This window comes from Oncorhynchus gorbuscha, linkage group LG15 (genome assembly GCF_021184085.1).
Source record: "Oncorhynchus gorbuscha isolate QuinsamMale2020 ecotype Even-year linkage group LG15, OgorEven_v1.0, whole genome shotgun sequence".
NCBI classification, from domain to species: Eukaryota; Metazoa; Chordata; class Actinopteri; order Salmoniformes; family Salmonidae; genus Oncorhynchus; species Oncorhynchus gorbuscha.
The window spans coordinates 43,830,822-43,846,370 of record NC_060187.1 but is presented as its reverse complement, the minus strand read 5'-3'; the positions used below and the strand labels follow the sequence as shown (position 1 = coordinate 43,846,370).

At 42.7% G+C, this 15,549-nt stretch overlaps 1 protein-coding gene across 1 annotated transcript in view; it reads right to left on the bottom strand.

Annotated features, from left to right (window-relative positions):
- Positions 1-9,820: 9,820 nt before the first annotated feature.
- The window catches only part of wdr18 (WD repeat domain 18), a 102,039-nt gene continuing 96,310 nt past the window's right edge, over positions 9,821-15,549 (bottom strand). Inside the window, exon 10 of the mRNA XM_046301364.1 lies at positions 9,821-12,128. Within this exon, the coding sequence (XP_046157320.1) occupies positions 12,000-12,128 (129 nt within the window). The 3' untranslated portion in view covers positions 9,821-11,999. The remainder of the gene's footprint in view (positions 12,129-15,549) is intronic.

The window sequence follows — 15,549 nt, the reverse complement described above, 5'->3', positions numbered from 1 at the left end:
CAAAAGAGCAGAAAAGTAAATAAATAAAAACTGTGGGGATGAGGTAGTTGAAAATGGGTGTGCTATTTACCAATAGATTATGTACAGCTGCAGCGATCGGTTAGCTGCTCAGTTAGCTGATGTTTGAAGTTGGTGAGGGAGATAAAAGTCTCCAACTTCAGCAATTTTTGCAATTCGTTCCAGTCACAGGCAGCAGAGTACTGGAACGAAAGGCGGCCGAATGAGGTGTTGGCTTTAGGGATGATCAATGAGATACACCTGCTGGAGCGCGTGCTACGGATGGGTGTTGCCATCGTGACCAGTGAGCTGAGATAAGGCAGAGCTTTGCCTAGCATGGCCTTGTAGATGACCTGAAGCCAGTGGGTCTGGCGACGAATATGTAGCGAGGGCCAGCCGACTAGAGCATACAAGTCGCAGTGGTGGGTAGTATAAGGTGCTTTAGTGACAAAACGGATGGCACTGTGATAAACTGCATCCAGTTTGCTGAGTAGAGTGTTGGAAGCAATTTTGTAGATGACGTCGCCGAAGTCGAGGATCGGTAGGATAGTCAGTTTTACTAGGGTAAGCTTGGCAGCGTGAGTGAAGGAGGCTTTGTTGCGGAATAGAAAGCCGATTCTTGATTTGATTTTCGATTGGAGATGTTTGATATGGGTCTGGAAGGAGAGTTTGCAGTCTAGCCAGACACCTAGGTACTTATAGGTGTCCACATATTCAAGGTCGGAACCATCCAGTGTGGTGATGCTAGTCGGGCATGCGGGTGCAGGCAGCGATCGGTTGAAAAGCATGCATTTGGTTTTACTAGCGTTTAAGAGCAGTTGGAGGCCACGGAAGGAGTGTTGTATGGCATTGAAGCTCGATTGGAGGTTAGATAGCACAGTGTCCAATGACGGGCCGGCAGACCAGGAGATCTGTGGCTAAAGCCAGTGTGCCTACTGTGCTGGCCAATTGCCATATCTCAAATCACCGTGCCTACAGAGATTCCACAACCCAGGCCACAGCAAAGTGTGATACTAGCCTATGTAAGATGTAATCACTTTTAAAACCATGACCACAGAGAGACTGTCAAAGAATAGAGCAAAAAGCTGTGATTTTATGAGTGAGTTCATGTTTAAAAAAATTATATTCGGAACTGTCACAACACTTTTTATTCAACACTATTACAAAACATAAAACGAGCATCTCTACTTTCACTCGCGCTGCAGCTGCAATGAATGAGGAGCCCAGTGTATCGATAGCCCTGCGTTTTCATTATACTAACAGCTTGTTGTGTCTATTTTAATATGGGGGAATATTTCACTTTCTCTGTTCATAGGAACAACATGAATTTGTGCCCGAGGCAGATGCGGTGCGACTCGAGTTTCGTCATTAGGTGGAAGACGGTGTCCCTTCTCTCTGGTCAGTCTCACCAGAGGAAAAGAAGGAGAGAGTAGGGACCGTGAGAGGTCGACCCTTTGCTGCGCCCTCCCTCCGCTAAGCCAATTTATGCTTGATCCAAAAATGTGGTCGTGACGCAATTGTGAAGCCTCTGGAGACATGCAGATGCCAAATCAAGCTCCGTACCACATCACAGTGCGCCTCTCATATTTTGTAACAATGTGGAGGGCTCCGGATAGCTTCGCATTGACATGATTGGTTGACGGTAGGTCGGGCGGTAGGTCCTGTATAAACACAAACTCACAACATCCTTCACAATAGCTCTGCTCTGCTAGGTACAAGAAGTATGAAAGCCCTGAAGTTTGTGGAGGCTGCATCACAGTAAATGCTGTACAGCCACCTCAGATGTCAGATTGACCATGTAGAGCGTTTAATGCCGTGTTCAAAATAAAATAAAATTGATTTATATAGCCCTTACATCAGCTGATATCTCAAAGTGCTATACAGACGCCAACCCAGACAGGAAGATCACGTCAGTGACTCAACCCACTCAAGTGACGCACCCCTCCTAGGGACGACATGGAAGAGCACCAGTAGGCCAGTGATTCAGCCCCTGTTAGGGTTAGAGGCAGAGAATCCCAGTGGAGAGATGGAAACTAGTCAGTCAGAGACAGCAAGGGTGGTTCGTTGCTCCAGTGTCTTTCCGTTCACCTTCACCTTCTGGGCCAGACTACACTCAATCATAGGACCTACTGAAGAGATGAGTCTTCAAGACTTAAAGGTTGAGACCGAGTCTGCGTCTCTCACATGGGTAGGCAGACCATTTCATAAAAATGGAGCTCTATAGGAGAAAGCCCTGCCTCCAGCTGTTTGCTTAGAAATTTTAGGGACAATTAGGAGGCCTGCGTCTTGCGACCGTACTGTACGTGTAGGTATGTACGGCAGGACCAAATCGGAAAGATAGGTAGGAGCAAGCCCATGTAATGCTTTGTAGGTTAGCAGTAAACCTTAAAATCAGTCCTTGCCTTAACAGGAAGCCAGTGTAGGGAGGCTAGCACTGGAGTAATATGATCAAATATTTTGGTTCTAGTCAGGATTCTAGCAGCCGTATTTAGCACTAACTGAAGTTTATTTTGTGCTTTATCCGGGTAGCCGGAAAGTAGAGCATTGCAGTAGTCTAACATAGAAGTGACAAAAGCATGGATTCATGTTTCTGCATAATTTTTGGACAGAAAAGTCTGATTTTTGAAATGTTACGTAGATGGAAAAAAGCTGTCCTTGAAACAGTCTTGATATGTTCATCAAAAAAGAGATCAGTGTCCAGAGTAACGCCGAAGTCTTTCACAGTTTTATTTGAGACGACTGTACCCCATTATTTTTATTTCTACTTTGCACATTCTTCCATTGCAAAACTACCATTCCAGTGTTTTACTTGCCATATTGTATTTACTTTGCCACCATGGCCTTTTTTGCCTTTACCTCCCTTCTCACCTGATTTGCTCACATTGTATATAGACTTGTTTATACTGTATTATTGACTGTATGTTTGTTTTACTCCATGTGTAACTCTGTGTTGTTGTATCTGTCGAACTGCTTTGCTTTATCTTGGCCAGGTTGCAATTGTAAATGAGAACTTGTTCTCAACTTGCCTACCTGGTTAAATAAAGGTGAAATAAAAAATAAATAAATAAAAATAACTGTCAGATTCAACAGAAGATGTTTTTGTTTCTTGGGACCTACAACAAGCATCTCTGTTTTGTCCGAGTTTAAAAGTAAAAAGGTTCGCAGCCATCCACTTCCTTATGTCCGAAACACAGGCTTCCAGCGAGGGAAATTTAGGGGCTTCACCATGTTTCATCGAAATGCACAGCTGTGTGTCATCCGCATGGCAGTGAAAGTTAACATTGTGTTTTCAAATGACATCCCCAAGAGGTAAAATATATCGTGAAAACAATAGTGGTCCTAAAACAGAACCTTGAGGACATTTACAGTTGATTTGTCAGAGGACAAACCATCCACAGAGACAAACATATCTTTCCGACAGATAAGATCTAAAACAGACCAGAACTTGTCCGTGTAGACCAATTTGGGTTTCCAATCTCTCCAAAAGAATGTGGTGATCGATGGTATCAAAAGCAGCAGTAAGGTCTAGGAGCACGAGGACAGATGCAGAGCCTCAGTCTGACGCCATTAAAAGGTCATTTTGGGTTCCCAGTTGTCTTGAAAGCAACATGACCATCAGATGCAGGTACCATCAGTCCAGTAATATAAAAAAGCTAATTATTTGCAAAGTATTTCAATACATGGTTAGCTGTGCCTCACAAGTGCTACACCAATTTATTTTGTAATTAAAGCTTGAGTTTTGCAATATGTTCTGAGATTAACAATATTGGCACACCAGGCATATAACCAATATGCTGTGATAATGTATTAGGCCTAATGCACAAACCTCATTCGTACAGAACAGTTTTTATTAAGTTATTGTAAAACAATTTAAGTCATGTTTAAAAAAATCTGAGCGGTAGATCTCAGCTTACTGTTTGACTGTGAAAGTGATCTTGACTCAGGAAAGGTTGGCGACCACTGTCTCCCATAAATACATTCGTTCTTTGGTTCCGTCTTTCAGGGCAAAGGCTCAGGTTTCTCTAGGAGAGCAGTTTATCACAGACTAAGATAGAGTTCTTTCAAACCTACTACAGTAGGGAGTCAGTATACAAAGCTGGGAAACACAACAGGTGTTTCCTTTCCCTGAGATGTTTTAACGAGGCCTTTCACTTGGGAACAATTACCCCTCAATTAAGTGAAACAGCACAGACGGCTTCGCTATAAACCGTTTGTTTAACCAAGTGTAAAGCAAGAGGAATCTTGTGGTGAGGTGACCAAGTGCACAACAGTCCCAGAAGAAAGGCTTGTTTAGAACAGTGAGAAGTGCAGAAGGATGTCACACTTAAAATGGCACTTTTTTTCCCCTCAGTACTGAAAAATCGACTCCATAGCATCTGGCTAATGAATCTTGATTTCTTCTCTGGGAACAGATTCTATTTTCCCTCATTTGTTTGTATATCTCTAAAGCGCGCTAAGTGCTAGCAGCTGGGGTTTTGGTGAGTGCAGCCTTCGCAACACAGGAGGGCTTTAATTGCTCACGTCTTTGAAGGATAAACAGTCGCAAAGATGGGAGTTTCATTCAGGTGTTTTTATTTGATCCGGTGTGATTCGCCCCGAAATGGGACAAAATATCATTGCAATATCCCAATATATACTTATCATGTTGACGTTCCTGTGTTTTTGCTGCTTGCTTCACAAATCCACTGGAGGACCATCCTTAAAAAAAGTAAGGGGAGGGAACTGAAGATCCACTATTGAGTATCCGGGCACTGCTTCCAAGGGCAGCGTCCTCACGGCACCTCGCTCTGTTGTGTTCAATTTCTTGCCCCCCTTTTTTTCTCTTCTTCAATGGCGGCATCTCACTGGGATACTCCACTGGCACAGATAAAAGGTAATGAGTTTCATCTCATTACATCCTCTCTTCTGCAGGAATATGGAGATTAAACAATGTTGAAGAAGAGGAGCAGATCCCTTTATTGGAGCCCGAAGCAAGGCCTCTCTCGCTCTCTTTGCCTCATTAGGTGGTTTCATATTCAATGTATTGACTTATTTTTTAAATGATTTTGTCTACTGCTTTAGTCAGGTGGCAAGAATGGTAACTTTGATATATTCTGCATTTGTATTGGACAGAAGCTTCATAATACAGGGACTTCTGTCCTTTACATGCAAAGACATCCATTATGCATTCACATGGCAAACATGGGTTTGATTGCATTACATAAAGGCTGAATTGGCTTTGCACACCACAATCAATTTCGTTTTGTACCACGATGGCTTGATGTGTTAAGCTGGTGTGAACATACACACCCCCATAAAACAAGATAATGAAGTTCACTCCTCTGTTAGTTCAGGTGATATGGAATGCTTCTATTACAGCTAACGACCATCGACCCGAATGAGCTTCACATTCAGCCCCCTCATCCTCCTTCTCGCCCACCTCTCACCTCTCCAGAGGATTAAAAATAATCATTCCTTATTGATTTTCCCACAAATGGTCATTTGCACAGAATGGAATCGTAATGAAACATTGTTTTATCGTCCCTACTCCAATGTGAGAATCGATTAGAGAAAACCCACATTAGGTATTCTTCTCAAATACCCCATTTTATTGTGATGGATATGAACAACTCAATCAAGAAGGCACTTTCCATCATGTTTTACCAGCCTGACCAAGACAAGGATAAGGGTCGCTTGTGGCTGAGGTGCTAGCTAGACTCAGCCAAGCATGAAAGAGAGTGGGAGGGAGGACTGATTGCAGAAAACAATAGCAAATAACAGCTGCCTCAAGCAGGCTCTACAGTGCCTTCAGAAAATATTCATACCTCTTGACTTATTCAACATTTTGTTGTGTTACATCCTAATTTCAAAACGGATTTGATTTTTTTGCAAATTTATTGAAAATTAAATGCACTACATGACCAAAAGTGTGTGGACACCTGCTCGTCAAACATCTCATTCCAAAATCATGGGCATTAATATAGAGTTGGAATATTTCTGTAGGGACTTGCTTCCATTCAGCCACGAGAGCATTACTGAGGTTGGGCACTGAGGTTGGGCGATTAGGCCTGGCTCACAGTCGCTGTTCCAATTAATTCCAAAGGTGTTCGATGGGGTTGAGGTCAGGGCTCTGTGCAGGCCAGTCAAGTTTGTTCACACCGATCTCAACAAACCATTTCTGTGTGGACCTTGCTTTGTGCATGGGGGCATTATCATGCTGAAACAGGAAAGCACCTTCCCCAAACTGTTGCCACAAAATTGGAAGCGCAGAATATTCTAGAATGTCATTGTATGCTGTAGCATTAAGATTTCCCTTCACTGGAACTAAGAGGCCTGGCCCCAACCCATCAATAACAGCCCCAGATTATTCCTCCTCCACCAAACCTTACAGTTGGCACTATGTATTGGGGCAGGTAGTGTTCTCCTGGCTACCACCAAACTCAGATTAGTCCGTCGTACTGCCAGATGGTGAAGCGTGATTCATCACTCCATAGAACACGTTTCAACTGCTCCAGAGTCCAACGGCAATGGGCATTACACCACTCCAGCCGACACTTGGCATTGCACATGGTGATCTTAGTCTTGTGTGCGGCTGCTCGGCCATGGAAACCCATTTCATGAAGCTCCCGATGAACAGTTATTGTGCTGACGTTGCTTCCAGAGGCAGTTTGGAACTCTGGAACTGAGTGTTGCAACCGAGGACAGACAATTTTTACTCGCTATGCGCTTCTGCACTCGGCGGTCCCGTTTTGTGAGCTTGTGTGGCCTACCACTTCGTGGCTGAGCCGTTGTTGCTCCTAGACGTTTCCACTTCAGAATAATAACACTTCCAGCTGACCGGGACAGCTCTATCAGAGCAGAAATGTGACAAACTGACTTGTTGAAAAAGTGGCATCCTATGACAGTCCACGTTGAAGGCCACTGAGCTCTTCAGTAAGGCCATTCTACTGCAAATGTTTGTCTATGGAGATTGAATGGCTGTGTGCTTGATTTTATACACTTGTCAACAAGTGTGTGGCTGAAATAGCCGAATCCACCAATTTGAAGAGGTGTCCACAAACACAATATATACAAAAGTATGTGATGGGGTACAGATATGAGGTAGTCACTTAAAAAATCATGTTAAACACTACTATTGCACAGAGGGAGTCCATGCAACTTGTTAAACACTTATTTAGGCTTGCCATAACAAATGGGTTGAATACTTGACTGAAAACATTTCAGATTTTCATTTTTAATTCATTAAAAAAAATGTCTATAAACATATTTCCACTACCATTGTGGGGTAGTGTGTGCAGGCCAGTGACACAACATCTCAATTTAATCCATTTTAATTTCAGGCTGCAACACAACAAAATGTGGAAAAGGTGAAGGGGAGTGAATACTTCGAAGGCACTGTAAATCTTTTTTTCAAAGAAAAAGAGCTGAATGTACAAGTCTACATTTCCTCATCATATTTACTCACAGTTTACTAGAAAAGTAAAAAAAAAACTGAATTACCTGGAGAAAGTCCTACAAAACGAATCAATATGGAGGCAGCAGAGCAGACAGTCAAGAGGGATAATAGTGCGAAATGAAACATTAGCAGGTGGGGATCGAGTTACACCGGCTAGATAGAAATTCTTGTCCCATGTGCTTACATGAAGGAAGCAGGTTCCATACACCACTAATCAAAAGGTTTGGTATTTATGCCTGGCTCATTTATTGTTGTGTATCTGCAGAATTGGAATCTTCCAGAATGATAAATGACAGGAAAAATCCAAGAAATTGAAGATAGTTGTGGAAGAGAGGGACATTCCAGCAACAAACAGCACCAAGCAGAGGAATCTGGCTCATCAAATTCCAGTGCAGCACCGCTGTGATTATCACCAGCGCTAGCAGCAACAAGCTGGGAGGTCACAGCAAATCAGCCTAATTTCACATCCCCAAAACCACTCATTGACTCAAATGGGAGTGTCACATATAATCACGCAGAAAGGGCAGCTCACAGTGGCCAAATGCTCATCTCCATTCTCAGTGAGTGAAGTCACCCAACATGTGGCACATTTACAATGATTGGCCAAGCTTGACTCAAGTGGTTTGGTCTCTGTCAATTCAGGCAATGGACTATTATGGAAGAGTGCCACGAGGTCAATGGGTCAACAGTGCCTTCAGAAGGTATTCATATCACGTGACTTATTCCATATTTTGTGAATTCAAATTTTTTTTCTCTCACACTTCTCCACCATAATGACAAAGTGAAAACATGTCATTATATGTCTAAGAGCTTTGCACACCTGAATTGTACAATATTTGCCCATTTTTATGATTATTATTTTTTTATTCAAGTTGGTTGTTGATCATTGCTAGACATACACAAGTCTTGCCATAGATTTTCAAGCTGGTTTAAGTAAAAGCTGTAACTGGGCCACTCAGGAACATTCAATGTCATCTTAGAAGGCAACTTCTGTATATATGGCCTCGTGTCAAGTTATTGTTCTGCTGAAAGGAGAATTTATCTGCCAGTGTCTGGTGGAAAGCAGACAACCAGGTTTTCTCCGTGCTTAGATCTATTTATTTTTATCGTAAAAAACTAAGTCCTTGCTGATGACAAGCTTACCCATAACATGATGCAACCACCACGTTTGAAAATAGGAAGAGTGCTACTCAGTGATGTGTTCTTTGCCCCAAACATAACACTTTGTATTCAGTACATATATGTAATTTCTTCACTACATTTTTTGCAGTTTTACTTTAGTGCCTTATTGCAAACAGGATGCATGTTTTTATTATGTACAGGATTCCTTCTTTTCACTGTCAATTAGGTTCATATTGTGGGGTAACTACAATTGGTGTTGATCCATCAGTTTTTTCCTATCACATCCATTAAACTCTAACTGTTTTAAAGTCACCATTGGCCTCATGGTGAAATCCCTGAGCGGTTTCCTTCCTCTCCGGCTACTGAGTTAGAAAGGACGCCTGTATCTTTGTAGTGACTGGGTGTATTGATACACCATCCAAAGTGTAATTAATAACTTCACCACCCTCAGAGATATTTAATGTCTGCTTTTTACATTTTTATTTCTACCAATAGGTGCCCTTCTTTGCTCCCTGGTCTTTGTGTTTGAAATTCCATGTGCGATTGATGGACCTTATAAGTGTGTACAGAGTACAGAGCTGAGGTAGTCATTAAAAAAGCATGTTAAACACTATTATGGCACACAGATTCATGCAAGTTATGTGACTTGTTAAGCAAATGTTTACTTCTGAACTTATTAGGCTTGCCATTACAAAGGGGTTGAATACTTATTGACTCAAGACATTTCAGCTTTAAATGTATTAATTTGTCAAATATATATAATTAAACTGCCATTATGGGGTATTGTGTGTAGGCCAGTGACACAAAATCTGGAAAAAGGGGTGTGAGTACTTTCTGAAGGCACTGTAGGTAAGGAACTAGGAGTGAATGTAAGTCTCATCTCTAATCTTGAGGTAATTTGTTTACTGGCCTTCTTTACTGCTGTGTTTTAAGTCTCCATTCTCCACTGGGAGTGTCAGGTACTCAATTCTATAAGCATCCTTCAGAATGTTAAGGTAAAAAAAAAGTAATTTGCAAGTGGAAGGATAAAATACCTTTTTTGAAATGGGGTTCTTTCTTCAGCGAGACAATTTTCCATTCGATTTTTCTATGCACTTGACAAAAATGTATATTCTTCCATTTTGATGAATATACATTATATTCAATGATTTAATTTTAGCACAAGGCTATTTCCATAGTTGTGTCCTTGTATTAAGCATACAGGAGTAATAGTTTCCCAATCTTTCACAGTGGGTCAATCGCAAAAAATGGCCAAGAAACAACACATGTGCATATTTTGTTTTTATTTCCCATGATCTCAGAAAGGTACAAAAACACAAGCATACAAAAACACACAAAAAGTACAAATCCAGTTGGTTTGTTTGTCTTTATTAGAGGAACAAAACAATTAATCCCCCACACTGAACACTTCACTCTTCCAACCATCAGAAGAGCCATCTCACTGGCCTGGCCTGACCCCCCCCCCCAAAACGGTCAGTTAATTGGGTTCAATGTTGGGTTTTGTGTAAGTCGCTCTAGAAGTTCTAAAGCAGAGATGGGCAACTGATGGGGGGTCCCAAAAAAATCTGAACTCACCATGAGAGGCCGCAGTGGCTCGTGGGTCTGTGTACCCACATCCATACCCACACATGCAGTCAAGAGCTGGCCGTAGCCTTTTGGGAGCCCTAAGTGGAATTGTGTTAAGGGTCCCTGCCTACCTTGCAATCAAAATATTTTTGCAGGCCCCCCCTTGACACCAGAGACAAAACATTGAAGTTTTAGAGTTAATTTCCTGCAATTCTACACATTTTGCCGTGGGGCGCAGCAATTACTTCCCAATGTAATGCATTTCTATTAATTTTGCCATGGAGCGAAGAAACATTGGCAGTTACAGCCAATTTCCTGCAATTCTACACGTTGCCATAGTTGCTATACAAATGTTTGCAGTTTATAATATGATATCTGAGTTAGAATGACTAACAAAATCAAAGGGGGGCCCTCCGGTTGTTAAATCAACTATGATTAGAACACGTTTATATGGCTGGCTGGACTAATTTACCAATCTGAAAAATGTTAGCTGACATAGGCTAATTGTGTGACTGTCAGTGACTGACATAAGAGGAAAACTGCTGATGCAAAACCACATTTTGAAATGGCACTTTATGTATTCTACTATTCTGACTCTTAACAGTAAATTGAGACCCCAATTGAGATTATTTTTTACAACTACGGGCCTACAAAAGGAGGGTTGCCAATCCCTGTTCTAAAGCCATGGCTCTCTCTGGACAGGAGGGCTGCTGTCCTTATCAGTTCCCTCTACCGAAGGCACACACATTGTCCTGATCTCATCAAAGCGGGCGAATGAGAAAAAGTCCAAAATCAACCACTATTTCTATGTCGCTGCCTCTAATTTAGTGCCCCGGGTGGAGAATTAGCAGTGATGAGCGGAAGAGCGATTTCTGGAGGATTCTGAAAACTGATTCTGCAGTTGTATAGCGTTGCTGGGCACTGCACAACCAAATCCATGATTGCTACAGGCACGGAAAAACTGTACACAGTCTTCAGGCTAGTTCCTCAGGGTTAATCAAACATATTCATCTACTCTTCCGTATTGTTTTTTTAACACCACCATTTTCTTTGAGATATTCCTGCCTTGAGCTGTTTTTAACCAAACAGGTTAACAAAGAGTATGTGCATATTGCTAATGGGAAAACAGTTTCGCTTGACAGAAGGGGACCTATGAACAATGGTGGTCATACCTATTGTGCGACTGAAATTAACACCAGCCTCATCGATGCTAAGCCAAACACACCTGGGTACATCATGTCCTTGTCACACAAATTCTTATAATCTATTAACTGGTTGAATGCTGTAGAACGTGGCCATGCCAAGGTAAACAAAAATACAAATAAAAAGGAGAGGATAATGCAGGAATCTGAGGTTTAGCAAGATAACAAAAAGGATGAAAGGTCAGAGGGTAGTAACTGGATACTGTTACACCGATTTTTGGCTGATGGGATTTTTGGCCTTATAGGCAGTGGTGATGAGTGTGAAGGAACAGGGCTGTGAGTTGAGGAGGTCAAGGGACGTCAATATAGCGCTAAGATCAATTAGGTCGCTCTATCTGGCTGCACTTGACTACTGCAAGTAGCCTGTGGCTAACATTGAACATGTCGCACAAGCAAGGTGAGCACATTTCTTTCATGTTAAATTAACTCCTTTATCCTAAATATGGCGAGGGATCATGATACAAGCAATGCAGTCCATGGTATAACTTTAACACCTGAAGTCCTGCTGAACATACACTCTCCCTTACAAAACAAACACTATGAATGACACACACTAACTTATATTTCCCTAGCCTACCGGTCTGTAGTGAGGTGGGGGCTTGCAGTGTCTTCCCTCCCCCTAGTAGGTTCCCTGCTGGTGGGATGGGGGAGCCGTGGCCAGGGGTGGTGGCTCTTCTCTAGCTGGGCTTGGTGAGGAGCTGTGTGGAGAAGTCGTACAGGTCCTTGTTAACCTTCTTCAGCGTTCTCACTTCCTCCTCCAGCTCCGACACACGCACCTTGGTGTTCTCGCCATCACCAAACACACACTGTAGTTAACAGTAAACAGAGAAAGAAGAGAGGGAGAGCAAGAGAAAAGGAAAGTGAGAGTGTAAAATTATAGATACATTGGGGTTAAGCAAACACATTGGAAGACACAGAACATTTCAATCTACTACCTCAGGTATCAGGTCCCAGCGGATTCTAAAACGGGGGACATATTTGCTTTTCTCTCATAGACCCACTCATCAAAATCGACAAAAGGATGAAACCTCTCCAATATTTATGGTAATGTAATGTATTTGGAGTGAAAGGCTCCATTGTGTGAAAATGAGAGGTGGAATTCATTTTCAGTGGTGGTACAATCTGCCAAAGAATAAACCTAGCTCCCCAAGGAAAGCCCACTGCCCGTTTCAGGAGTTGGGTGCCGGGGCGGTGGGTCGAACACTTGGGGTGAGGAACATCAAATCTCGTTTGGAAAACCCCCCGAATTTCGCAGTCTCACATATTGACATTTCCCAATGTGGCCAAATTTGCAGCACAGGCAGCCATTGGATGACAGCAGTCCATATTTGTCATATTTCCTCCCAAGATTAAAGAGTGGAGGGGAGAGGAGAACTATTGCCCGTACTCAGTTTATTTATTCGTTTGCCTGCCTTCTTGGGTATAGATGTACCGGGCTGGGTGCTTTGGTCTTGCCTGTGGGAGCAAGCGAGGGCTGTTCTCCCTTTTTGGATGGAGTGAGACTAATCCACTTAACCATATCAGTACCGAGACCCCAACAAAAATCAGCTTTTCATTTATCTGACTTCCATTTATCTGCATGTCCAGCCCTTATATTTAGCCTCAGAATTAAGTGTTTTACCATTTTCATTTCAGGACAAGTAAAACATGAAACAATATGACAAACAGTTGCATTAATGAGTTTCATTGACAAATGTCCACAAAAAAATAAGGTCCACCAAAGCAAATAACAGATAAAAAAATATTTATATGAATGCTGCAAGTACAGACATTGTTTGCTCAGTTGGAAATTATTATCAAACTAGTCAGTGACAACTGTGTGGAGTTTGTGATAGCGACTATGTGAGCTTATTACAGTATTACAGACACCATGAGTCTCTCAGCTTTTCATAGATGGCTTTTAATAGTTTGAAGCTCAAACCATACGGACTCTAAAGACCATTTTGTAGAAAGACTTGTCCCAGGGCCCCTTCGGGATCCTCACCTTGTCTAACACACACAGCTCTAGTTCAGCCCAAGTTAATCACACAGACTAATGTTTGGTACCAACGGATGTAGAAGAAATGTATCCAAATGGTACAACCCAGAGGTCTATAGCTTAAATACACTGTTTAAAATGAGTTAGGGTCACTAATTTGGTCACTGAGCCCAGGGATAAGGTGCCTCTGGTGACGGCCTCGTCTGGTTAGCAGACAAATCCCTCTGCGAAAAAAACACCAACCTGCTCCTTCCTGGCACACACAATTAAAACACATGCAAGACCCCACACTGCATCCACACGCTGGTCGAATGGATGCAGTGACACCGAGGTGTAGAGGTTCTGTGCTGATTCATTAGACTTAAGAGTAATAATGATAGATTGAAGTAATATAGCGCCTTTCAATAGGTTCCAAAGTGAATTACATTGTTTAGGGGTAACTCGCCCTGTCCACTGTGTAACACCCACCGGCGTGATGCATGGCAGCCATTTTGTGCCAGAATGCTCTCCAAACAGGCTAAAATTACATGGCCATAATAGTGAGGGGGAGGTTTTGAATCCTATACATTAGGGGCCATCCATGTTTTTTTATTAGCTTTAGAACTGGGTTGACCCTCCCAGTGCTGGATCTAGTATAGAGGTAGAATCAATCCCAGAGGAGAATCAGGCAAGCAATCCACCGTCACCAGCCGGAGGCCCATTAAATGATGGGCCTTGTAGGCAAGGATAAGAGAGGAATGCTGGAGAGCCCAAGGTGGAGCAGGGGGCCCAGAAGGGAGCGGTTGGATAGTGCCCATGATTGGACAGGAAAAGCTGTTGCTGCTGCCACCAGGACAGGGATATACTGAGATCTAATCATAACCAACATACTGTCCCAGAAGAGCAGACCCTGGCTTTAAAAGGCACAATCTATTATTTGAATTTCCACTCAAAAGTTGCACACGGTGGGGGTGGGTCTTGGCAAAAGTAACAGTTGTCAAAGTTATTTGAACAGGCCAGGTCATCTGATGCAGCACTCCATCACTCTCCTTCTTGGTCAAATAGCCCTAACACAGCCTGGAGATGTGTTGGGTCATTGTCATGTTGAAAAACAAATGATAGTCCCACTAAGCCCAAACCAGATGGGCTGGCAAATAGCTGCAGAATGCTGTGGTAGCCATGCTGGTTAAGTGTGCCTTAAATTCTAAATAAATCAATCACAGACAGCGTCACCAGCAAAGTGCCCCCACACCGTAACACCTCCTCCTCCATGGTTTATGGTGGGAAATACACATGCGGAGATCATCCGTTCACCCACAACACATCTCACAAAGACACAGCAGCTGTAACCAAAAATCTCAAATTTGGACTCCAGACCAAAGGACAAACTTCCACCAGTCTAATGTCCATTTCTGTTTCTTGGCCCAAGCAATTCTTCTTCTTCTTATTGGTGTCCTTTAGTAGTGGTTTCTTTGCAGCAATTGAACCATGAAGGCCTGCTTCACAGTCTCCTCTGAACAGTTTATGTTGAGATGTGTGTTACTTGAACTGCAATTTCTGAGGTTGGTAACTAATGAACTTATCCTCTGCAGCAGAGGTAACTCTGGCACTTCCATTCATGTGGCGGTCCTCATGAGAGCCAGTTCCATCATAGCGCTTGATGGTTTTTGTGACTGCACTTGAAGAAACTTTCAAAGTTCTTAAAATGTTCCATTTTGACCGACCTTTATGTCTTAAAGTAATGGACTGTCGTTTCCATTTGCTCATTGGCGCTGTTCTTTCCATTATATGGACTCGGTCTTTTACCAAATAGGGCTATTTTGTGTATTTTATTTATTTAACTAGACAATTCAGGTAAGAACAAATTCTTATTTAGAATGATGGCCTACACCAGTCAAACCCGGACGATGCTGGGCCAATTGTGAGCCACCCTGTGGGACTCCCAATCATGGCCGGTTGGGATACAGCCTGGATTTGAACCAGGGTGTCTGTAGCGACGCCTCTAGCACTGAGATGGAGACTAAAGTTCATTCAGCTGCGGGATCGGGGCACCAACAGTACAGAGCTTGCTCAGGAATGGCAGCAGGCAGGTGTGAGTGCATCTGTACGCACAGTGAGGCAAAGACTATTGGAAGATGGCCTGGTGTCAAGAAGGGCAGCAAAGAAGCCACTTCTCTCCAGGGAAAACATCAGGGACAGACTGAATGCCTTTTCCAGCATGATGGAGCACCTTGCCATAAGGCAAAAGTGATAAATAAGTGGCTCGGGGT